Raw genomic sequence first — 26,248 nt, forward strand, 5'->3', positions numbered from 1 at the left:
GACGGATCGGTGCAGCATCTGCAGTGATGCGGTCGCTGTATCGGGCCGTCGTGGTGAAGAGAGAGCTGAGTATGGGGGCAAAGCCGATTGATCTACGTTCCGATCCTTACCTATGGTCATGAGATTTGGCTCATGACCGAAAGAACGAGATCGCGAGTACAAGCGGCCGAGATGAGTTTCCTCCGCAGGGTGGCTGGGCGCTCCCTTAGAGATAGGGTGAGGAGCTCGGTCACTCGGGAGGAGCTTGGAGTCGAGCCGCTGCTCCTCCATGTCGAAAGGAGTCAGTTGAAGTGGCTCAGGCATCTTTTCCGGATGCCCCCTGGACGCCTCGCTGGAGAGGTGTTCCGGGCACATCCCATTGGGAGGAGGCCCCGGGGAAGACCCAGGACATGCTGGAGGGACTATATCTCTCGGCTGGCTTGGGAACGCCTTGGGGTTCCCCCGGAGGAGCTGGGGGAGGTGTGTGTGGATCGGGAGGTCTGGGCGGCTTTGCTTGAGCTGCTGCCCCCGCGACCCGACTCCAGATAAAGCGGAAGAAAATGGATGGATGGATGGATGGATGGACATCCACCAGTAGTAGATCAGTGCACAGTCCAAAGTTGCACCGGAATATGGGGTCAAGGGAGGTGTGGTTAAACTGGTGGGCTTCTGACTAGAAGATCCTGTGTTCAAATCACCGTCAGACTGGAAAGTCACCCTGGGCCTTTGGGTAAGGTTCTTAATCCCCAAGTGGCTCCCAGTGTATAATGAGCACCTTGTATGGCACCCTGACATCGTTGTGTGAATGGGTGAATGTGAGGCATCATTGTAAAGCACTTTTGTATAGGAGTGGCCGAGACAGGAAGCTTTGTTTACATCCTGAAAATAATAATTCCAAGCATGTGTAATTGACTCTTATTTAAGTATAGACGCCACTCTTGGAAGGATGTTGCATATTTTTGTGTAGGCCAAGATACACTAAGCTTGGAATGTAGATGCAGTTTTTCTCCCATTGGTGGCACCACTTAAGTCAAATTTGGATGTAGGCCCATATGGTTGGTCTCTTCTTAATGCTTGCACTCTTTCACTTGACTTTATATTTGGCAGGAATGGGAAGCACTTAAGCAAGCAAACGTGAGCGGGGAACCATTCCAATTTGCTTTGATTAGGTTACTTTTGAATCGACAAATCTGAAGCTGAGATATGTTTCTCTAAATTGACTTGAAACGTTCGTATCTGAGTGGATTTTGCACCTGATAGCATGTACGTACTGTGATTCTTACAGCAGTGGCTTGTTACTAACAGTAATCTGATTTACTCTGTACACAAACACAGTCAAGTCAAACCATTCAAATCATCAACTGAGTGGCTCACATGAAAATTACAGTACTTTCCTTAAAAGACATGTTGCATGTTTTTTAATGTCCCATTTAGCAACACAAGATCAAAGTACTCATGACTATAATTCTCTCTGTGCATGTGTGCACATAATTAGTGGTTTCTGATGTTTTTATTCCTCTCCCTAAGAGAGGTAACAGGTGCATTTCCAATTTAAACAGAGTTCTGGCTGAATTTAACAATAATCATTATTAAGCTTGTAGACTCTCTCAGATGTCATAAAACTGTCAATCTCTATAAGGAACTTTTTAATAGATTTAATGTTGAATAATCCCTTCCAAAAAATAACCAGCTTACATGCGAGTTAAAAGGGCTGTTACACTGTTTTAACCCGCATGTCAGCTGTTTATTGCCGCGTAATGGATGTGGAATGTCTCCATGACATTTGTACAGGCAACATGATGACACAGATTACATTTTTCACAGTTATATACAACACTTAGCGTTTTTAACAGGGTGCATTTATGGCTCATGGCCACAGGTCCACAAAATCTTCTCGCTGCTGCTTTTACCATCACTGCATCAAAATGAACAGTTTTCACTTAAAAACGAGTCGTTATAACACAACATCACACTTGTGTAAACTTTGGAATTAATCTGTGCCTCCATTCTTAACGTTAGCAGCTACATTCCATTGAAGCGCACTCTGGGACGCTCCTAGTAGCTACGTCAACTGTCGGAATCACCCGAGTACTCACGAGTACTTTGTTTTCTTAAGTCTCCATAGCTGTTTGCTGTGAATGCTGTATACTTTGAAACCGGTCACTGAAGTGCACAAAGTAATCCCGGTGGTTCATCGGATGATCACTAGCAGCCTAAATCTAAATTGTTCTGATTTTGGAGCGACATGTCCTTTAATTAAAAAAAAAGCATGAATTGCTTTTGTATAAGAATTATGAATTTGCCTAAGTGTATAATATATGTTTAATGCTTGACAATAGAAATTTTTAAATCAAAAATCTGGATGTTGTGGTGATTGTTCTTTTTATGCAGTATTTTAAGCTGCTTCTGCTTTGTTTGTCCCAGTAAAAAATACACACACCCCATATGCTTTTAAATGTCTTATTATATGATGGTGAATTTTTTTTTTTTTAATTCAGGCTTTATTTTTTTTATTAATTATTGCCTTGAATCTTAAAGGCAAAACAACTCTCTCAAAACATGATTTAAATGTCATAAAATATACAACACTGAATGATGAATTGCATAAATACACAGCTTGAATATAACACAACAAAATCATCACATTCAATTATTTTGTTTTATTCATTCATTTTCTGCTGCTTGTCTGGGTGGCAGGAGACCAAGCAGTTCAGTCTACAATTCTCTGTTTTGTTTTATATTTTTGTAATTTTTTTCCCCAAACTTTGAGATTAAAGAGCAGAACTTTGAAAAAAAATTGTAGAAAGAAGCCTGACTTGGTTTTTGTTGTTGTTTTTAAATAAAATAACACTTTAAAAATCCGTGGGTGTGTGTGCTTTTAAATCTTTCTTTATGTGCATGTGTTTGCGTTTCTGTGTGTGTCTCTGTGCATCTGTAAGCACATGTGTGTGGCAGATTGTCACTATGCACTCTTTAACTGGGCTATTTTTCTGCAGGCTGCTGAACGCTTGTCTGGAGAAGGAGAAAATTGAGGAGGCGCTGAAGGAGCTTCAGGATTCTCAGTCAGCCACAAAGAAACAAATTCCTGCTTCTGATGTTAATCTTTCTTCTCTGAAGGTGAATGATGAGCCAATCAAGAGGCAGCTCAAATCTCATCTTCTGCATCATATTATGGAAATAATTTCTTCATTCATTTTCATTGTGTTCACACTCTGCATTGACACATTTTTGTGCATGTTCCTCCTCCTCATGCACGTTATTCCTCTCTTGGTGACTTCTCAGAAGGAGCTTCAACGTTGCCATGACGATCTGAAGCAGGCTCGCACAGACCTGGACAAACAGAAGGCCGAGTTGGACGAAAAGCGTGAGGCACTTGTGGCCCTGAAGAAGGCAAGCGGCGAGCGGGAGGCAGAGCTTCTGTCTGAGATCAGCAGGTTGAAGGAGCAGAAACATCAGGAAGAGCTGGAAAAGTCATCAGAAAAGATAAAGGAGGTGACACATCATCTGGAATGGAAGAAAAAAGAAGATATGAGCACATCTACAAAAACATAATGCTTCATTAGAATTCCATAAGTGTTTGATTCCAGTATAATCTCTCTCTCTCTCTCTCTCTGTCATTTTCACTCCTCTTCAGTCATCACCTGGGTCCTCAGGAAGGACCGTGGTGGATCATGGCACAGTGGAGCTTCAAGAAGCAAACACTCGCCTCAGAGAGAGGTTGGCTCGCATGGTACGGCGCCAAAAGCTGCTCAGAGCTTTAGGCTCATAATGCAAATTACATTCGCACATGGGATAAACACAATGCATAAAAATGTCTTTTAGTCTGCCTGCACAAGCTATAGTTCAACCGTGAGCCATGAAGTCAATTACACCTAGAGAAAAACTGTATAGGATTAGAATACATTCAGTCTGAATTTGCAGAGGATGTAGAGTGTGCTTCATGTGCACTGGAAGATCAGCGTATCACAGCTGCAGGCTGCTTACTGCTTTGCAAATTAGTCTTTACCCAAATCACTGTAGATAAAAAGCTGACAATGAACCAGTCTCAAGGCTAAGGGCTAACCTTTTGTTATGGATTTTGCATGAAATAGTCAAGACAACAAAGTCTACTTTAAAGCTACAGAGTATGGAGGCCACTGTGCTCACTGGGACCTTCAAAGCAGCAGAAATATTTGTGTAAATATATGTATACAGTCTGCTGGTTGCTAGTGTTGGCTAACAAGCTTGATAACCCTTATTTTTTTGTGAAATGTAGGATCATACATTCGGTTTATCACAATAGAAGGCAACAGACCAGGAATCCCAGTACCCAAAGAAGCCAGAACAAAGGGAAACTGGTGATGGCATAATGCAATCTGCAAACTCACCATTAGATGGCACTACATCCTACACACTGTAGCTTTAAAATAAAAGGCCTTGTAGTCCTTTATTATGTAAAGTCCATAAGTATGACAGATACTGTCTAAAAATGCAGAGTAAATCATTAAATCATGTTGTTAAAATGTAAATGAGTTTGCTGTTTACATAGTAAATATTTTCCTATTGGGAGTGTGGAGACAGAACATTTGATTACCAGCATGAAAGGAATCCTAATTTAAATGGAGGTGTTTGTTGTCCCTGTCCACGAAGCGTCACTCCAGTGTGTCACGGAGCTCAGAGGCTGAGGAGACTGTGGAAGCCCTGGAGGATGAGAACCGCTCCCTGAAGTCTCAGCTGGAGGAGGCCAAGAGAGGAACAGGTCGCCTGAGCAAGGAGATGGATGAACTGACGCGGCGACTGGAGGAGAGGGACCTGGAGCGGGAGGCGCTGCGCAGGGGCAAGACTGACCTGGAGGAGCAGAAGAGGCTTTTGGACCGAGCACTGGAGAAGATTAACAAAGATGTGTGTGAGGGTCAGATTTGTTCATCATGCCTAAGGTGACGCGTAGACACCACTCAGCTCCTCCTCCTCTGCCGTCAGATGGAGATAATGATGGGAGACTCCCGTCAGTCTGTGTCGGCACTGCAGGCACAACTGGATGACTACAGGGAGCGTTCGAGGAAAGACCTGCTGGAGGCGCAACGCAACAACAAGGACAGACTGGCTGAGCTGCAGAGGGTCCAGAACAACCTGAAGAGTCAGCAGGAGGAGGTGAGGGAGGAAACATCAACGCCCCAAACTGCTGTTTTAAAAACCGTCGTACTGTTTTAGCATACGACGTGTTTTGTGTGGAAATCTAAATGGTTGTTGATTTGCATCTGGTTCTGTTTTGTGATTAAATTCAAAAACTGTAGTAAAAAAAAAAACCACACACAAAAGTCAGATTTTTGAAAATAAAAGTTGACATTTCAGCTTTCTTTTTCATAATTATGACTTTCAGTGTTGAAGTTGCCCTTTCCTCTCATAATTTTGATTTTTTTTTTTTTTTTGTTTGTTTGCTTGGGATGGGAGTCATATCATTTTATAATTGTCCACTTTCTGTGACAACCTGGTGAAAACAGAATTCCACAAATTAAAGCTAAAAATGACATATTGAACTGCAGTGGCACTTAGTGTTCCTTTGCCAAAGCAGAAATGGCAACATTTTGCAATATTATATGATTACATTGAAAGTGTCTTGGATCTCCCCCCAAATTAAATGGACTGTTTTCATGTCCAACATTTTCTCCACATTTGTTGATAATCTGTTATATAACACATGCGACAATTTCTGAAAGAAAAAAAAAAATTGTGTGTGTGGGGGAGGGGAGGGGTGCATTTCATGACATTTGTCAGTTTTGGTACAGAAATGAAACCCAGTGTTTTTAATTAAATAAATTTTTGTTTCACTAACTTAAATGAGTGAAATTAAATGAAAAATGTATTTATTTATTTATTTGTCTATATGAAAAAGGTATCTCATAATTTTGAGTGTGTGTTGGGGGGGTGCATTTCATGACATTTGTCACAGTTTTGATACAAAATTAAACCCAGTGTTTTTAATTATATAATTTTTTGTTTCACTAACTTAATTTAAATTAGTGAAATTAAATGAAAAATGTATTTATTTGTGTATATGAAAAAAAGGTATTTCATAATGTTGGGGGGGGGGGGGGTTGCTTAGTGTACACAGTCTTATTCCAAGAACTGATGTTGAACTACAGTGCCACTCAGTATTATACAGTGCAACTTTGTTTCTGGTTCATCATTTTTGGAACTGTTATAAGTTATAATATATAATCTGTACAATGATTCATCCTAGATTTCTTGAAAACCCATCACAGTTAACATGCCTTGTATTTTTTTCCTGAAACTGCTCAGATTTCTTGTGCCCACCTTTTTATTTATTTATTCATTTATTTTTTTGAAAACCACCAAAAAATAAATTGGTTTGTTTAGGAAATTATGCAACGAAGACACACACATCCAAAACACGTAAAAGGTGTGCTGGAGCAAGAAAAATTGTACCAAAAATAGAAACCTTCATCATGACTGCCCTTCATCAGACAGACTTCAGCGCTGTCTGATGAAGGGCAGTTTGCCCGAAACATTACATTTTTGTTAAATAAAGCTTTTTTGTATTGGAGCTCTGCGGTTGTGCGGATCAGTCAGTTTCTATTTTTGTTTAGAAATAGAAACACAACCAATCATCTACATTTGCTCTGATCACCTTTGTGAGTTATCAGTACACAGTCCACAATTATTTTTTAATCTTAATCTGCTGGGACAAACTACAGCTAATGTCCCTTAATTGGACAAAGTGGGTGTAGAAAGTGAAATCATTCATTTTTAATCCAATCTTTAATTAAAACGCATTTCCTGAATTACAGTTTTTAAATCAATGTGATTTTATGTGCTTGACATTTTAGTGTCTTTTTTTAATTGTATTTTACTTTGTATGTACGGCTGACAGTGTGCTGTATAAGTAACATTGTTGATGTTATAAAAAGCAGCACACCCAAGGGAAGAACAAAAACATAACTTGTTGAATTTGTGCACTGCTTTGTAGGTTTCTCGGCTGAAGAAGGAGCTGCTGGTGTGCGTCGAGGACAGAGACAGCGCGCAGCTGGAGAGAGACCTGCTCAACAACCACCTCAAACACCTGGAGGAGGAGCTGGAGTCTGAGAAGAGCGTCCACAACGACCGCTCCAGGGAGGTCAGAGGCCTGGAGGTCAGACTTCAACAAGCACACTGGGTTTAAAAGAGATGGCAGCGAGTCATGTCTAAAGATGGGATATGCAAACAAATATATACGTATAAATAAATCTTTGTGCTCACAGGAAAAGATTAAGGCCCTGGAGATGGAGTTGGATGAGGAGAGGAGCAGCGTGGAGCTTCTGAACGACCGCGTCTCACGCAGCAGAGATCAGGTGCTGCAGACAAGGCAGCAGGAGGCTTTTGTTTGTTTGTTTGTCCATTCCTCTGTATTCACGCTGTTTATTTTGTATCCTTCAGGTGGACCAGCTTCGTACAGAGCTCATGCAAGAACGTTCAGCGAGACATGACTTGGAAATGGACAAGAGCTCGCTTGAGAGACAAGTACAGTAACGTGCTGTTTAGCTGTTCAACACACGCACACTCACACACACACACACACACACACACAGAACAGCTTTAGTATCCTGCTGCCGTACACACAGTGTGCTTGACATCATGTCAACCTGCTTCTGTATTTGTTTGTGGACACATTCTTGAGAATATGAACTCACTGATTGTACATGGTAGACACTTTATACTTACACCATAGATATGCTCGCGTGGCACAGATGAGCTTGTTACATTTTTGTTTGTCACAAATATTTGCACATTGACAATGTGTTTTTTTTTTTTTTCCCCCCCCCATTTTGAACACAATAACTCTATAGCAATACATGTATGACAGACACGATACTTTATACTACACTTGATACTATATGTACCCTGCTTAGAGTATATGAGGTTGTTACATTTGTCTGGTGCTTTTATTTGCATGTGAATGAGTCTGAAGTGGGGTTTTTTCCCATCTTTTATAAATACAGTAAGTCTGTTGTCACAAATTTTAGACACCTGACTAGGGATGGGTATGGATAAGATTTTATCGATACCGTTATCGATTCCGCTTATCGATCCGATCCCTTATCGATACCTCTTGTGAGTTTTTTGTGTACTAAAAGTAGGCTTTACAGGTTTTCTATGTCAAAGGGTCAAAGAGCTTTTTCTTATCGTGCTGGCAGTGCGGGTTCAAGGGATCTCTGGACAGCCTATGTGGTCCTGAAAGATGGCCAGTAAAGGTGACTCATATGGAGTTCAGCTAAACGGACCAAACCCCAGCTCGGGGCCCCCTTCACCCTACGACAGCTTCCCCAAAAGTAGAGACCGGGTAGATCTTCCAAACCCCTATGGTCCTGTTGCAAAGACAGCAAGCTCTCCTGCTCCTCCAGCAGAGGATGAGGTCCAAGAGATTTTTGGGAGCCCTCTTAAGCGACCTCCAGGTGATGGGCAAGCAGGCACGCAAGTAGAGGAGGAGGGTGGAGCTGTGCGAGGAGGACAGGTGGAGAGATGAAGCCCGAGCCCCAACTCAAAGCAAAGGAAATGGAGACACGTCTGACCGAGTGGAGCAGAAAGGATGAGGAGTACAATGAGGCAGGACTGAAACTGTCAAATTACAGGTGCAGGGTCAAGAGGGGTCAACCAAAATGGTGCTGACTCCTTGTTAGAATCTTTCCCAGACCCACCCACCCCAGTGTCAAAGGATGAAGTACCTGCCCCAGCCATCGACACAAACTCCCTCGCTCCTATCAACAAACTCATAAGCAAGTTCAACAGCGGCTCACCGGGTGGTGGCACACAGACCAGGGGGCGCTCTGGAGCAAGGCAGCGGCTCAAATTTGACCAGCAGAGACGGTCCAGAAGTCTTGACGCAAGACAAGAAGTCAAGGCTCCCAGTCCGGTGTCCCCTCCCTCTTCCCTGTCTTCCATTCTGAATCCCTACGTGACTCCTGTCACTCCCTTTTCTGCCTTTTCCAATTCGTTGACATCGTCTGCCTCAGTGAGCGGTAGCCTGAAAAGAAGCCCTGTATCCGTTTCCAAGGTGACTGGACATGAGGCACTCAAGATGAGCTTTAAGTCACCAGGGACGTTTGTTACCAAGGACACCCCTCCAGCTGTAGTAAAGAAGCCTGTAAGTACCAAAGATTAGACTTTTAGAAGCTATTACCTGGTATAAAATGAGCTGGGGGGGGTTGTTACTTTGCTTGCTTTCTCTTTGAAGGAGATACCTCAGAAGAGTCCATCTAAAACAATGAAGTCATGCTTCAAGAGGAAGCACAAACCAAAAAGTTATTTATAACATTCTCAAAGAGGGGTAAGTAAGACTGCAAAGATGAACCAATGGCTGCACCTACTGCTCAGGGGTAGATATTTGGGCTTTCCAACAACCTTTATATTTCACTGGCCCAGTGTCCACCACACAACTTCAGCACTTGCAGGGCTTGCAGGTGCCAAAAAGCTACATGACTGTGGTGTGTGTGTGTGTGTGTCTGTCATAAAGGTAAATACCACAGAGACACGACCCTTTACTTTCCCATTGGAAGCTTTGAAGCTGTGGCACAATCTCAATCAGAATTGGTGGATAAACTCAGTATATCATCCTCTTGCAACACATTATGTCAAAATCATAGGGCAAAAGTCAAGATCAGAGCAGAGGTAATCATCTAAAATCCATTAATGACCATCTCTGAGAAATTAGACGAGATGGTGAAACTGGGTTTTCTGCAAAGACCTGTGCTGTCCTGGGGGTTAACATTGGTATCAGACTTGTGATGCCAGTGAAGTCAAAAAATACAGTGTTAGAAAATTTCAAGCTTCATGAAAGCTGTTGTAAAATATGAATGTTTGCACGCACTCCCATGCAGTTGCCGCATACATACATATTATTGTAATCCAAATACATTTTTCCACAAATCTGCTAGGTTAATCGTGTGAGATTTCAGACCATAAAATATTGGGTAAACGGTGGTAAAATATTAAAATCGTTTCACATTTAATGTATTATTCCACGCCCTGACCACACGCGCTGCTACGCAGATGTAAATAATTGCCTGAGGGTGACAGAAACTAGTGCAGCGAGGACGATGCAGAACTGCGTGGATTTAATGAATTTAACTGGATTGATTGATGGTTTTAACTCAACGCAGCTGATGAGATGGAGAAATCTGTGGGTATGCTCACCGAATTTCCAGTCTGGCATAAACACACTGTTGATACAGTAAGCTTTGACGAGCTGACCACATTCTTTCACAATGATTCACCGACTGAATTACTTACAGAAAAATAAACCGTGCAAACGTTGGAATTGGATTAGAATGGATATAACCCCCTTCCGTCTGATGAATTGTGGATGTTAATGCTGGATTCCAGTCGCAAATAGCCATTTTACGGGCTCTGCTAACGCGTCACTAGTAAAGCTCCTTTTAAAACTCAATTTGCGGCCATAAGATTCAGCATTAACATACGCAAATCATCAGACACAACAGGGTTATTCCCTAATTAAACTGATACTATGCTACCACCGCATCCAATAACTGGCATTAGTGATGCACCGCAGTCATCTGGATGTCTTATTTTTTTGACATTTTGCAATACAGTTATACAACCCCTGGCAATAATTATGGAATCACCGGCCTCGGAGGATGTTCATTCAGTTGTTTAATTTTGTAGAAAAAAAGCAGATCACAGACATGACACAAAACTAAAGTCATTTCAAAAGGCAACTTTCTGGCTTTAAGAAACACTATAAGAAATCAGGAAAAATAATTGTGGCAGTCAGTAACGGTTGCTTTTTTAGACCAAGCAGAGGGAAAAAAATATGGAATCACTCAATTCTGAGGAATAAATTATGGAATCACCCTGTAAATTTTCATCCCCAAAACTAACACCTGCATCAAATCAGATCTGCTCGTTAGTCTGCATCTAAAAAGGAGTGAACACACCTTGGAGAGCTGTTGCACCAAGTGGACTGACATGAATCATGGCTCCAACACGAGAGATGTCAATTGAAACAAAGGAGAGGATTATCAAACTCTTAAAAGAGGGTAAATCATCACGCAATGTTGCAAAAGATGTTGGTTGTTCACAGTCAGCTGTGTCTAAACTCTGGACCAAATAAACAACATGGGAAGGTTGTTAAAGGCAAACATACTGGTAGACCAAGGAAGACATCAGAACGTCACGACAGAAAACTTAAAGCAATATGTCTCAAAATCGAAAATGCACACAAAACAAATGAGGAACGAATGGGAGGAAACTGGAGTCAACGTCTGTGACTGAACATTATTTAATGCTTTGATCTTAAATATGATCAATCTATCTTTGTTAGTTGGCTATGTACCACAGGCTTTTAAGGTGGCAGTAATTAAACCATTACTTAAAAAGCCATCACTTGACCCAGCTATCTTAGCTAATTATAGGCCAATCTCCAACCTTCCTTTTCTCTCAAAAATTCTTGAAAGGGTAGTTGTAAAACAGCTAACTGATCATCTGCAGAGGAATGGTCTATTGAAGAGTTTCAGTCAGGTTTTAGAATTCATCATAGTACAGAAACGGCATTAGTGAAGGTTACAAATGATCTTCTTATGGCCTCGGACAGTGGACTCATCTCTGTGCTTGTTCTGTTAGACCTCAGTGCTGCTTTTGATACTGTTGACCATAAAATTTTATTACAGAGATTAGAGCATGCCATAGGTATTAAAGGCACTGCGCTGCGGTGGTTTGAATCATATTTGTCTAATAGATTACAATTTGTTCATGTAAATGGGGAATCTTCTTCACAGACTAAAGTTAATTATGGAGTTCCTCAAGGTTCTGTGCTAGGACCAATTTTATTCACTTTATACATGCTTCCCTTTAGGCAGTATTATTAGACGGTATTGCTTAAATTTTCATTGTTACGCAGATGATACCCAGCTTTATCTATCCATGAAGCCAGAGGACACACACCAATTAGCTAAACTGCAGGATTGTCTTACACACATAAAGACATGGATGACCTCTAATTTCCTGCTTTTAAACTCAGATAAAACTGAAGTTATTGTACTTGGCCCCACAAATCTTAGAAACATGGTGTCTAACCAGATCCTTACTCTGGATGGCATTACCCTGACCTCTAGTAATACTGTGAGAAATCTTGGAGTCATTTTTGATCAGGATATGTCATTCAAAGCGCATATTAAACAAATATGTAGGACTGCTTTTTTGCATTTACGCAATATCTCTAAAATCAGAAAGGTCTTGTCTCAGAGTGATGCTGAAAAACTAATTCATGCATTTATTTCCTCTAGGCTGGACTATTGTAATTCATTATTATCAGGTTGTCCTAAAAGTTCCCTAAAAAGCCTTCAGTTAATTCAAAATGCTGCAGCTAGAGTACTGACGGGGACTAGAAGGAGAGAGCATATCTCACCCATATTGGCCTCTCTTCATTGGCTTCCTGTTAATTCTAGAATAGAATTTAAAATTCTTCTTCTTACTTATAAGGTTTTGAATAATCAGGTCCCATCTTATCTTAGGGACTTCGTAGTACCATATCACCCCAATAGAGCGCTTCGCTCTCAGACTGCAGGCTTACTTGTAGTTCCTAGGGTTTGTAAGAGTAGAATGGGAGGCAGAGCCTTCAGCTTTCAGGCTCCTCTCCTGTGGAACCAGCTCCCAATTCAGATCAGGGAGACAGACACCCTCTCTACTTTTAAGATTAGGCTTAAAACTTTCCTTTTTGCTAAAGCTTATAGTTAGGGCTGGATCAGGTGACCCTGAACCATCCCTTAGTTATGCTGCTATAGACGTAGACTGCGGGGGGTTCCCATGATGCACTGTTTCTTTCTCTTTTTGCTCTGTATGCACCACTCTGCATTTAATCATTAGTGATCGATCTCTGCTCCCCTCCACAGCATGTCTTTTTCCTGGTTCTCTCCCTCAGCCCCAACCAGTCCCAGCAGAAGACTGCCCCTCCCTGAGCCTGGTTCTGCTGGAGGTTTCTTCCTGTTAAAAGGGAGTTTTTCCTTCCCACTGTAGCCAAGTGCTTGCTCACAGGGGGTCGTTTTGACCGTTGGGGTTTTACATATTGTATGGCCTTGCCTTACAATATAAAGCGCCTTGGGGCAACTGTTTGTTGTGATTTGGCGCTATATAAAAAAAATTGATGATTGAACTGTAAGAAAACCGCCTAAAGGAAATGGGATTTACATACAGAAAAGCTAAACAACAGCCATCATTAACACTAAACAGAAAAAACAAGGTTACAATGGGCTAAGGAAAAGCAATCGTGGACTGTGGATGACTGGATGAAAGTCATTCAGTGATGAATCTCGAATCTGCATTGGGCAAGGTGATGATGCTGGAACTTTTGTTTGGTGCTGTTCCAATGAGATTTATAAAGATGAATGCCTGAAGAGAACATGTAAATTTCCACAGTCATTGATGATATGGGGCCTGCATGTCAAGTAAAGGCACGGGGGAGATGGCTGTCATTACATCATCAATAAATGCACAAGTTTACGTTGATATTTTGGATCCTTTTCTTATCCCATCAATTGAAAGGATGTTTGGGGATGATGAAATCATTTTTCAAGATGATAATGCATCTTGCCATAGAGCAAAAACTGTGATAACATTCCTTGCAAAAGACACATAGGGTCAATGTCATGGCCTGCAAATAGTCCGGATCTTAGTCCAATTGAAAATGTTTGGTGGAAGTTGAAGAAAATGGTCCATAACAAGGCTCCAACCTGCAAAGCTGATCTGGGAACAGCAATTAGAGAAAGTTGGAGCCAGATTGTTGAGTACTGTTTGTCACTCATTAAGTCCATGCCTCAGAGACTACAAGCTGTTATAAAAGCCAGAGGTGGTGCAACAAAATACTAGTGATGTGTTGGAGCGTTCTTTTGTTTTTCATGATTCCATAATTTTTTCCTCAGAATTGAGTGATTCCATATTTTTTCCTTCTGCTTGGTCTAAAAAAGTAAACGTTACTGACTGCCACAATTTTTTTTCCCTGATTTCTTAGTGTTTCTTAAAGCCAGAAAGTTGCCATTTGAAATGACTTTAGTTTTGTGTCATGTCTGTGATCTGCTTTTTTTCTACGAAATTAAACAACTGAATGAACATCCTCCGAGGCCGGTGATTCCATAATTTTTGCCAGGGGTTGTATGTAAAGAATAAAACTTCCAACTCAAACATTATGTAATAGGAAGCTAATATAAATAAATGTGCAACTGTAGCTTAGTCATTTGTTATTGGAGAGAGTTGTCCACTAACTGAATGGACAGTGGGTTTAATCCCCAATTATGGCTGAATGCCGATATGTCCTTGAGCAAGACACTGGACACCTAACCTACAGAACCTCTAGGGACACTGGCCAAATAAGTGCCAGATTAAAACGTAGAGAAAGATGAAGCTATTGGGAAAGCCCAATGTTAGCATTTTGATCTTTTTTTGGGGGGGGGTGAGTCTGTGTATGTGTATTGAAAACACTTAAGAGCTTTTATTTTTATGTCACAGAGTAATTCTAGAATTTCACAATGTGTACATTTTTCTTGTTGACTTGTGTTTTTGTCAGCCAATCTGGTTTGCATAATCTGGACCCGTCTGGTTTTGTTTGTGACGCAACTCTGCAACAATAACCTTGCGTTTCGGAAGATTTGGATTTGTAATAGAATGCTGAATATCTAATCCTGACTATCTTCTCACAAAAAATTAATTAATTAATTATCATCCGCTATCCACGTTTTCCTTATCAGCACCAGTGAGAGTGAAGGATCCCTGAAGAGAAAAACCGACCTTGTCTACAAGGCCACCAACAATCATAAGGTACAAAATAATAATAATTATTGATAAATAAATACTTGTAAGAAATTGATTCCAATACTGTAACACATAGTATTTGTTGTTTTACAGCTATTGCACATACATTTGGTACTTGAAAGAAAAGTCAGGTTTGCTCAAGGAATTCCATGATGAAATAATTTAAATACATATACAGTGTGTCCAGAAAATATTCACAGTGCTGCACTTTTTCCACATTTTTATGTTACAGCAATATTCCACAATGGATGAAATTCATTTTTTTCCTCAAAATTCTACACACAATACCACAGAATAAAAGTAAATCCCTTTTGGCTGCTCCCTTGATTTCACTTGGGTCACCCACAGTAGATGCAAGGTGGAGCTGCATGTTGCCTTGACACATGTTTTACACCAGATGCCCTTCCTGACACAACTCCACATTACAAGTTTTAGAATTTTGCAAATTTATTAAAAATAATAATAATAATAAAAGTAAGACATCGCATGTACATAAAGTATTTGCCATGAAGCTCAAAACTGAGCTCAGGTGCATCCTGTTTCCACTGATCATCCTTGAGATGTTTCTACAGCTTAATTGGAGTCCACCTAGGTTGAATTCAGTTGATTGGACATGATTTGGAAACACACACCTGTCTACATATAAGGTCCCACAGTTGACAGTGCATGTCAGAGCACAAACCAAGCATGAAGTCAAAGGAATTGTCTGTAGACCTCTTAGACAGGATTTTCTTGAGACACAAATGTGGGGAAGGATACAGAAACATTTCTGCTGTTTTGAAGGTTCCAATGAGCACAGTGGCCTCAATCAAGGCCATTGTGCTTCTGGGAAGAAGGGCCTTAGTCAGGGAGGTGACCAAGAACCCCATGGTCACTCTGTCAGAGCTCCAGCATTCCTCTGTAGAAAGAGGAGAACCTTCCAGAAGGACAACCATCTCTGCAGCAATCCAACAATCAGGCCTGTATGGTAAAGTGGCCAGACAGAAGCCACTCCTTACTAAAAGACACAAGGCAGCCCACCTTGAGTTTGCCAAAAGGCACCTGAAGGACTCCTAGACCACAAGAAACAAAATTCTCTGGTCTGATGAGACAAAGATTGAACTCTTTGGTGTGAATGCCAGGCATCATGTTTGGAGGAAACCAGGCACCATTCCTACAGTGAAGCATGGTGGTGGCAGCATGATGCTGTGGAGATGTTTTTCAGTGGCAGGAACTGAGAGACTAGTCAGGATTGAGGGAAGGATGAATGCAGCAATGTACAGAGACATCCTGGATGAAAACCTGCTCCAGAGGTCCTGACCTCAGACTGAGGCAATGGTTCAGAGCCCAGACCTGAATCCGATTGAGCATCTCTGGAGAGATCTGAAAGTGGCTGTGCACCGGCGCTCCCAATCCAACTTGATGGAGCTTGAGAGGTGCTGCAAAGAGGAATGAGCAAAACGGCCCAAAGATAGGTGCACCAAGCTTGTAGCATCATATTCAAGACGACCTGAGACTGTATTTACTACAAAGTATTGAGGAAAGGGTGTGCATACTTACGTACACATGATTTCTTAGTTTTTATTTTTAATGCATTTACAAATGTTAAAAGAAAAAGTATTTTGTGTTGTCATTATGAGTAGAATTTTGAGGGGAAAAAAATAATTTAGCCCATTTTGGTATAAGGCTGTAACATAACAAAATGTGGGAAAAGTGAAGTGAATCCTGTCTGGATGCACTGTATATTCAACTTAGGCTTTGCATCAATTTGCAGATTATGTTGATAATAATGGCATCTGTATTAGTATATTCTTTACTAATTCAAACTGCTTTGCAACATTCATGCAACACAAGGGTTTTTAAACATATTTAAAGCCATTAAAAAAGTTTAAAATACCAAAAATATTTTAAAAAAAATTCTCAAAACATTAAAATAAGAACATAGTTAAAAAATAAACTCACAATTGAATATAAAATATCATTTTGACTTTTGAGTTTTTGCAGTGCTTGATGTTGAGAACAAGTTGTCATAAATCATAAAAGAAGAAAAAATGTAAGTTCCATTTCTTTTGATTAATTGATTTACTTATTTTAGCAAAATTGAAAATAGAATCTACAGTATACACGGTATACACACTTGGATATGCTGCATGCTATACATGTTTTTCTTTTTCTGTGCTACTAATCTTTCTCTTGATTATGTTTCTCTTCTTCCCTCTCTGCCACAGTTGGAATTTCAGGCAAATGTTCACTGAAATTTTGTCATATGTTTGCTGGTCTCAGCTGAATTATTCAAGGCTTAAATTTTGCATAGAGGAACTGCAAAAAGTTTGGTTTTAACAGAATCTAAAAACAAAATGTTTTTTTTGTTTGTTTGTTTGGTTTTTTTTTTGTGAAAGTTATAATGAGAAGTCGATGAATGAATTTAATAAAATATCACTATTGGGTTTGGACTTGTGCACAGGATTAGTTTAAGGGCCTTCACAAATTTGAAAATCTGATTCATTAATTTTTTGATACAACCCCACCTTTCAAACTCGTTGGCAGGTTGTGGGCTTTAAATGAGTTTTCAGTAATACTGAGAAGTCATCATATTGAACAGTACTCTTCTCTGCAGAGCAGCGTCTGTGCATCTGTGAAGAATCCAGCAGGCTGCACTCCTCTTCTGAGGATGAGAACTTTCTATTTAATTCACTTTGTCTCTAATGATCCTCCTTTGGCAGGCCAAAAAATGTGAAAATGAAGGGATATGCTGAGTATTGCTCTGTTTCTGTGCTGTTTCTGCTCTTGTGTGTCATCCTGGCACCTTATTAAAATAGATTGTGGTTCTTTTTTGTTTTAGAACATACATGCTGCAGCCTTTAATTTTACATTATTTGCATAAATCTGCATGCAGAAGTTATTCCTTTGTGTCCTTACCTGCTCATATTGCATGCATCTGACTGATGGCGCCTCATTATGTGCAATCTCTTAATAAGCGTCTCTTGGCAACAGTGGACTCACAGAGGAAAGCTGCTCATGCCTCGGCCATTGAGAGGCATCTGTTCTTGAAGGGCAATTAAGTCACAGAGCCGTCGTCTCCAGCTTGTCAGAAGTGATGGTTACTCAACGTAACTTATAACGGCATCAAACTGCAGCATCAGTCAATCTGCTCAGTTTTCTTGTGCTGAGGATATTTTTTTATCCAACTCTGCCTCTAAAGCAAATCATTGCTCTCGTCTGTATAAACCCCCAACATGAGATCAGATGGATGTGCTGTGTAAATGCCAGGCCTTTGGCTGGCTTGAGGGCTGTTTGTGATGCTTGCAGTTTCCAGATCAATAAAGTGATGCACTTTTATTTCAGAGGTTTAGTTGGATTTTAAACCAAATTGGCTCATAACTATAATGTTAAGGTTCACATTGCACCCTGCTAATTTGTTTCTGTGGGAGCTTGTGGTTTGAAAGACTGCTGACACGTTGTTTTGTTTAATTGTGAGGAAACGATGCTTGTCAAAGCATCAAAGGCTTTGTTGAAACTAACAAATGAACATAAGGGCTGTCAGACACACATTTATGATAGTTTGATTGTGTTTTCTGAACTTGATTCATGTTCTCTACCTGCTTACTCAGGTCAAGGGTCACAGGGGGGCTGGAGTCTATCCCAGCAGTCATGGGGTGAAAGGGAGGGTACATCCTGGACAGCATCTATTGCAGGGCAGCTACACATAGACACCTTCAACCGCACACCTACGGTCAATTTAACGTTTCCAGTCCACCTAACCTGCTTGTCTTTGGATTTGGGAGGAAGTCGGAGCACTCAGAGAGAACCCATGCAATCACGGGGAGAACATGCAAAACTCCACACAGAAAGGAGTTGGGAAGTGATCCCACAACCTTCTTGGTGTGAGGCAACAGTGCTAACCACTCAGCTACTGTGTCACCCTACAAACTTCATTCAGTGCAGAATGTTTGTAGCCACTGTAGAAATAGCTACAGAGTGGTTCAGAAATGACTCACTGTTTGGAAACCCTCAGAAGAGTAAATGAAACGGTTGGTTGAGAATTGATTCACAATTTAACAATGCTTGGAAACACTGCTGTGGTGATATTTATTGGACTCTGGGAATTCTTTGGTTTAGAAAATGTCTGTTCACAAACTCAGACAGTTGCATCACAAAATGATTGTTTTATATGCTTGAACGACCAACAGAGACAGTTGCTTCAGATAAAGATCCACTTTCAGATTGCTTGAAGCATTACGTTGGTGACATCTACTGGATTCTGGGAATTGTTTCTTCAGGAAAATTAACTGTTCCCAAACACTTAAAAAAAAAAAAAAAAAAAAAAATCAAAAATGAATTGAATGCTTGAGGAAAGTTGTTCTGTTTAACACAGTTGAAACACAAAAGAAAACAGTTGCTTAAGAATATTAAAATATATTTAAATAGTAAATGTAACAGTTGCTTTAAAAACTGACTTTGCCTTTTGACACATTCAAAACAAGAAATGAAACAATTGAATCACAGAATAATTTGCTCTTTCAAAAGGTTTAGAAAAACCAAATGAACCAATTACTTCAGAAAACAATTATTTCAGAATACTTGAAACACTGTAATTTGACATCTAGTGGTCAGTAAGAATTTGTTATGAAATAACCCATTATTTTCATCTGCTCAGAGATAAATAAATGACTTTTTTTTTTTTTTTTTTTTTTTTAAAAACATGACTCAATTAGAAAATGCTCAAAACACGATATTGGTGATCTCTGTTGGACAGTGAGGATTTATTAGTTGAGGAAATAGTTCACTGTTTGGAAATGCAAACACTTCAAAAACACAGTAAAAAACAAATTAAACTTTTGCTTCAGGAATTTATTTTTTCTTTCCCCATTCAGAATGTGATTCATTTTTATTAAACACTGAGCAAATTGCTTCAGAAAAAGATGCACTGTTTGAAAAGACAGGAAGTGCAATCCTAGTGTAGAAATATTTGCCAGCTGTATGCACTTGACATTGATTTCGTGCATATGACCCAATCATTACTGTAACATGTACTTTAAAAAAGGTTCCTGATGTATATTTGTACAATGCTACAAACACCACAGTCGTTTTCATGTTGGACCGCTGTCTTTATCACATTAAAGTTTTTCTTCTACTGTTAACAATCAAAAGGCTCCAGTTGCATCATGGGATATTGTAATGTAGTGGATCATCCAGGCACAACTCGCCTACTGAGTATTCGGATACCCTGGGGGTTATGATGTACTTCTCAGGCTTCTTTCCTACTATATAGTACACCGGTATGTGTATTCAGATGTAGGACATGATTGTTATCTAGTGGTCAAAAAGGATCCCTCCCCATTCCTGGCTCCGCCCCTCTGTTACATCACCCTGGTGTGTTAGTTAAATCCATTAATGTAGTCAGGGAGGGAAGGAGCGCACAGATTAAAATAAGGTTTATGTTGGCTTCTGTTAATAATCACTTTGTTAAAGTGAAGTGAATCTGAAATGTCTAAAAAAGGGGAGCTATCTCCAAATAGTTCTGCAGGGCACGGGAAGAAAATGAAACAATTCTGTGCAAAATAAGAGTCCATCACTGATACGACTCCTAATAGAAATATGATTGTAGCTTTGTTCTGCTTCTGTCTGTAATGAGGGCGTAGGAGGATCAGAAAGAAGGCAGCGGCAAACTGCACTTAAACCGCTTTTTTTTTTTTTTTTTTTTTTCTTTTTCAGGGAGCACAGTGATGTGGGCGAAGCACTCCACTCCCCTCCAGCCTTAAAAAAAAAAGTTGTTTATGTGCAGAGAGATGGTCTTTTTTTTATGTCTGTCTCAGCATCTTGGCAGGGCCTGATCTCCCAAAGATCTTCTGTCAGAAACTGGGGCGCAATTTCCTTTAAGGTTTCACGAGGCTGAATAATGTGCGCCACTGATTCCAGGATTCACTCCTTCACCCTCCACAAGCTTACACTTTGTGTCTGTGTGCATGTGCACGTGCACAGAAAGGAGGATCTGACAGGACCCTGAATGACGAGAAGCTCCAGGATCTCCAGAAACATCTCAGTCACCTGAAGATCGAGCTGCAGCTGGCACACGATGAGTAAGGACATGTGTGATCACAGTTTCCCATTAATGCTCTCGTGGTGCATTTTCCAGTTATTTCTCCTGGCATTTGTCTGATTGCTTGTCAAGTTGATGAGTTCGGGGTTTGTGGTGGTGATTATGTGTGCAGGCTCAGCGAGGAGCGAATGGCCAGAGTGAGCTCAGAGTCTCGTTTGCACCACCAGGAAGACCAGCTGGCTGAGCTGCAAGACCAACTAAGGAGAGTTTCGGGAATCTCACCACACACAGATTCACTGCAGACGGTAATGACGCTCACAGTGGCCGCACACAAAGCACGTTTGTGTCCGTCTGGCTGACTGAACTTTTCTCTACCACAGGATGTGATGACTCTGCAGGCAGAGTTGGCTGAGGCTGTGCTGCTACGTCAGCGCCAGGAGGAGACGCTGCGGCAGCGTGAGCGTGAGCTGACGGCCTTGAAGGGGGCGCTGAAGGAGGAGGTGGAGTGTCACGACAAGGAGATGGAGGCGCTGAGGGAGCAGTACAGCCATGACATGGAGAACCTGAGGAAGACCATGGAGCAGGTCACACAGGTTGGTTACACCTCACCCCGCAGTAAAAGAAAAAACAAAAGTGGAGTTAAACATGAAATAGAAGATATGCATGAATGAGTGGGCGGGGTTTGAGCTACGGCTCCTCACGTTTTTCAGCCTGTCTCAGGGTGACATAGCCAAAGAGCAAACCTCATAATTACACATTTTAAAATGAATCCCCCCCCACCACCACCACCACACACACACACACATAAAAATACAGAAATCAAGAAACAAGTGTAGACTGCAGTGTGGTTGTCATCCACATGCATCCCAGTAAACAAAGTCTCCAGTTCAATGCCACCCAAGATACATGTACAGTCTTCAGAATCAACTGCTGCTGTCACGTGCATGTCTTAATAATAATAATGTAATGCACAGATGTTTTTGCCACCTTTGAATTTTGATCATGTATATGTGGAAGGCAATCAACAGCTTTTTATTATTTTTTATTTTATGTTAAATTGTATATTAAAATGCACTATGTTACACTGAGATATATCCAGATAGTACATGTTAATAATACATGCAAGCTTTTGAGTTTGTGCTGTTTTTTTTTCTTCTTCTTCTTTTTACAAGCACCTGTGGTGATCATTTGTTTCTTAGAATCCTCCAACCTTTTGTTGAAAGGTAATGCAGCATCCTGTGTTTATTATTCTCTCATTCCCAAACTGGACTCATTTACAAGCAGGGAATGTGATGACCTCAAAGAAAATGATTGCAAATCACTTTGATGACTTCATCATGACACCACGTGCGCCAGTCAATCATAAATCTAAGCTTTAAATCATCTCTCTTGAAAATATCACGCTGCCTAAGAGGAGAAAATAATCAGACTCACTGCTGCTTTTGATGAGGTGATTTGTGAGACGAAAGGACTGAAAGAGTTGGATGGTGGAGGATTTTTTTTGGGGGGGGGGGGGCACCACCTTGTTTGATAATTTTGACTTTAATTGTTCTTGTGTAGAGGTTGAAAACCTTAAAGGCATAAACTGAGAAACATCTCTGGTTTTCTGTTCAATTTATGATGAACTCATGCTTGGAAAAAAACTAGATTAAAAGAATATTATGTTGAAATTGGGTTTGAAAACTTTAAATTAAGTCAGAATAAGGTTAATTAGATAGCAGTGATGTATTAATTCTGTTATCCTGATAACTGAGTAATCATTAGAATAGAATACAGTGCATCTGGAAGGTATTCACACACATTCACTTTTTCCACATTTTGTTATGTTACAGTCTTATTCCAAAATGGATGAAATTCATTTTTGTTCCTCAAAATTCTACACACAATACCCCATAATGACTATGTGAAAAAAGTGTTTGTTTTTTTGTTTTTTAAGATTTTTGCAAATTTAGTGAAAATAAAAATACCAAGTAATCACATGTACAAGTATTCACAGCCTTTGCCATGAAGCCCAAAATTGAGCTCGGACCATCCTGTTTCCACTGATGATCCTTGAGATGCTTGTACAGCTTAATTGAAGTCCAACTGGGATAAATTCAGTTGATTGGAAGATCCCACAGCTGACTGCATGTCAGAGCACAAACCAAGTATGAAGTCAAAGGAATTGTCTGTAGACCTCTGAGATGGCATTGTCTCGAGGCATAAATCTGGGGAAGGGTACAGAAACAATTCTGCTGCTTTGTTCCAAATGAGCACAGTGGCCTCCATCATCCGTAAATGGAAGAATTTCAGATCTAAACTGAGCGATCGGGTGAGAAGGGCCTTAGTCAAGGAGGTGGCCAAGAACCTGATGGTCACTCTGTCAGAGCTCCAGGATTCTTCTGTGGAGAGAGGAGAACCTTCCAAAAGGACAACCATCTCTGCAACAAAGATTGAATTCTTTGGCGTGAATGCCAAGCATCATGTTTGGAGGAAACCAGGCACCATCCCTACATGGTGAAGCATGGTGGTGGCAGCATCATGCTGTGAGAATGTTTGTCTGTGGCAGAAACTGGGAGACTAGACATGATTGAGAGAAAGAAGAATGCAGCAATGTACAGAGACATCCTGGATGAAAACCTGCCCCAGAGCGCTCTTGACCTCAGATTGGGGAAGTGATTCAGAGCCAAAACCTGAATCCGATTGAACATCTCTGGAGAGATCTGAAAATGGCTGTGCACCAACACTCCCCATCCAACCTAATGGAGCTTGAGAGGTGCTGCAAAAAGAAATGGGCAAAACTGCCCAAAGATAGGTGTACTAAGCTTGTGGCATCATATTCAAGAAGATTTGAGGCTGTAATAGCTACTAAAGGTGCATCAACAAAGTATTGAGCAAAGGGTGTGAATACTTATATACATGTACAGATACAGATTCTTTATTGTCATTGTAACGGGTACAACAAAAGGTAAGGTGCAAGCCTTTCAGTGCAAATATAAACCTGAGTAAACCATGTGCGGAATTGAAAGGTCTGGGGAAGAAAAGAAAATAAACATAAAATTTAACTGAATGAAAAAGGTATGCCCAGAGCGCAAATAAAAAAAAAGAAAAAAATATCAGTAAGTACGTAGTAGCAAAAAAGAGATTACATATAAAAAAAAATGTCCAAAACTGTGGATATTTCAGTGGCAGTGGATATTGCACATAATCAAATATTGCACTCTTTTTAAGTGTGGCATGTGACATGGCTATATGATGTGAATTCTTAGCTTTTTATTTTTAATAAATTTGCAAAAATTTCAAAACTTTTTTATGTTGTCATTATGGGGTGTTGTGAGTAGAATTTTGAGGGGAAAAATGAATTTTAGAATAAGGCTGTAACATAGCAAAATGTGGAAAAAGTGAAGCACTGTGAATATTTTCCAGATGCACTGAAGAATAAATAAGCTTTGCTGTGATGATAGAACTTGATGACAAAGAAGGAAATTGATGACCTTTGCTGAGAAAGGTGATAGAAATTCTTCTTTGATGGATCTTAAATAAAACAATAAATACAATACAACTTACATTAAAACATAAATACAGGCATTACAGGGGACTGTGAAAAGTGAATGGTACTTCACTTGGTACTTGCTTCACAGCAGTAAAGCATTAAAATGTACAAAAATATTTTTAAATTAAATGAATTTGGTAGCTTTGGCCTCCAGCTGTATTTACATTAATGTACAATTCTTTTCGTGTGTGTGTGTCTACCAGTCACAAGAGCAGATAGAAGAGGAGAGGGAGAAGGTGAACGTCTCCATGGTGTCCCTGGAGGAGGAGCTGCAGACCTGCAGAAATCAGGGAGTAGAGTGGAAGACGGACCTGGAGGCGACACGCAGGAGCTCCAAGACACCAGACAGGAGTTAGTTTTCACTATGCAGGACATCTGCTTATTCTGTTAACACTTACCCATATTGTACTGGAGTATATAGGTAGATAGTTTATTATTATTGTCATTTTCCATGTTCACATAAAAAACTAAATTATGTTTCACACATCCACATGAAATCCGTCCTGAGTACCTTAAGTCTCTGGATGTTGTGGGACTGTCTTGGTGACACGCCTCTGCAACATCGGGCGTGGCGATCGGGGGACAGTGGCCTCTGGATTGGCAGACCGGGTGGTGGTCCCTCTGTTTAAGAAGGGTGACCGGAGGGTGTGTTCCAACTATAGGGGGATCACACTCCTCAGCCTCCCCGGTAAGGTCTATTCCAGAGTACTGGAGAGGAGAATTCGACCGACGGTCGAACCTCGGGATTCAGGAGGACAGTGTGGTTTTCGTCCTGGTCGCAGCACACTGGACCAGCTCTACACGCTCCATCGGGTGCTCGAGGGTTCATGGGAGTTTGCCCAACCAGTCCACATGTGTTTTGTGGATCTGGAGAAGGCATTCGATCGTGTCCCTCGGGGCACCCTGTGGGGAGTGCTCCGGGAGTACGGGGTCCAGGGTCCTGTCGCTAAGGGCTATCCGGTCCCTGTACGACCGCAGCAGGAGCTTGGTTCGCATTGCCGGTAGTAAGTCAAACCTGTTTCCAGTGCACATTGGCCTCCGCCAGGGCTGGCCCTTTGTCACCGGGTTCTGTTCATTATTTTTATGGACAGAATTTCTAGGCGCAGCCATGTTGTAGCGGGGGTCTGGTTTGGGAACCACTGAATCTGGTCTCTGCTGTTTGCGGACGATGTGATTCTGTTGGCTTCATCAAATCAGGACCTTCAGTGTGCACTGGGGCGGTTTGCAGCCGAGTGTGAAGCGTCCGGGATGAAAATCAGCACCTCCAAATCCAAGGCCATGGTTCTCGACCGGGAAAAAAGGTGCTTTGCCCTCTTCAGGGTCGGGTGGAGTGTTCCTTGCCTCAACGTGGAGGAGTTTAAGTATCTCGGGGTCTTGTTCACGAGTGGAGGGACGGATGGAGCGTGAGATCGATAGACGGATCGGTGCAGGCATCTGCAGTGATGGCGGTCGCTGTATCGGGCCGTCGTGGTGAAGAGAGAGCTGAGTAGTATGGGGGCAAAGCCGATTGATCTACGTTCCGATCCTTACCTATGGTCATGAGATTTGGCTCATGACCGAAAGAACGAGATCGCGAGTACAAGCGGCCGAGATGAGTTTCCTCCGCAGGGTGGCTGGGCGCTCCCTTAGAGATAGGGTGAGGAGCTCGGTCACTCGGGAGGAGCTTGGAGTCGAGCCGCTGCTCCTCCATGTCGAAAGGAGTCAGTTGAAGTGGCTCAGGCATCTTTTCCGGATGCCCCCTGGACGCCTCGCTGGAGAGGTGTTCCGGGCACATCCCATTGGGAGGAGGCCCCGGGGAAGACCCAGGACATGCTGGAGGGACTATATCTCTCGGCTGGCTTGGGAACGCCTTGGGGTTCCCCCGGAGGAGCTGGGGGAGGTGTGTGTGGATCGGGAGGTCTGGGCGGCTTTGCTTGAGCTGCTGC

At 41.3% G+C, this 26,248-nt stretch overlaps 1 protein-coding gene across 1 annotated transcript in view; it reads left to right on the plus strand.

The window, feature by feature from the left end:
• The window catches only part of cgnb (cingulin b), a 66,795-nt gene that overhangs the window by 27,553 nt on the left and 12,994 nt on the right, over nucleotides 1-26,248 (plus strand). Inside the window, 14 exon segments of the mRNA XM_034160389.1 lie at nucleotides 2,976-3,096; nucleotides 3,262-3,471; nucleotides 3,614-3,709; nucleotides 4,609-4,860; nucleotides 4,939-5,109; nucleotides 6,947-7,108; nucleotides 7,218-7,307; nucleotides 7,393-7,476; nucleotides 8,195-8,408; nucleotides 8,646-9,097; nucleotides 20,734-20,831; nucleotides 20,964-21,096; nucleotides 21,172-21,384; nucleotides 24,527-24,640. Coding sequence (XP_034016280.1) covers nucleotides 2,976-3,096; nucleotides 3,262-3,471; nucleotides 3,614-3,709; nucleotides 4,609-4,860; nucleotides 4,939-5,109; nucleotides 6,947-7,108; nucleotides 7,218-7,307; nucleotides 7,393-7,476; nucleotides 8,195-8,408; nucleotides 8,646-9,097; nucleotides 20,734-20,831; nucleotides 20,964-21,096; nucleotides 21,172-21,384; nucleotides 24,527-24,640 — 2,410 coding nt within the window.

This window comes from Thalassophryne amazonica, chromosome 20 (genome assembly GCF_902500255.1).
Source record: "Thalassophryne amazonica chromosome 20, fThaAma1.1, whole genome shotgun sequence".
Lineage (NCBI taxonomy): Eukaryota > Metazoa > Chordata > Actinopteri > Batrachoidiformes > Batrachoididae > Thalassophryne > Thalassophryne amazonica.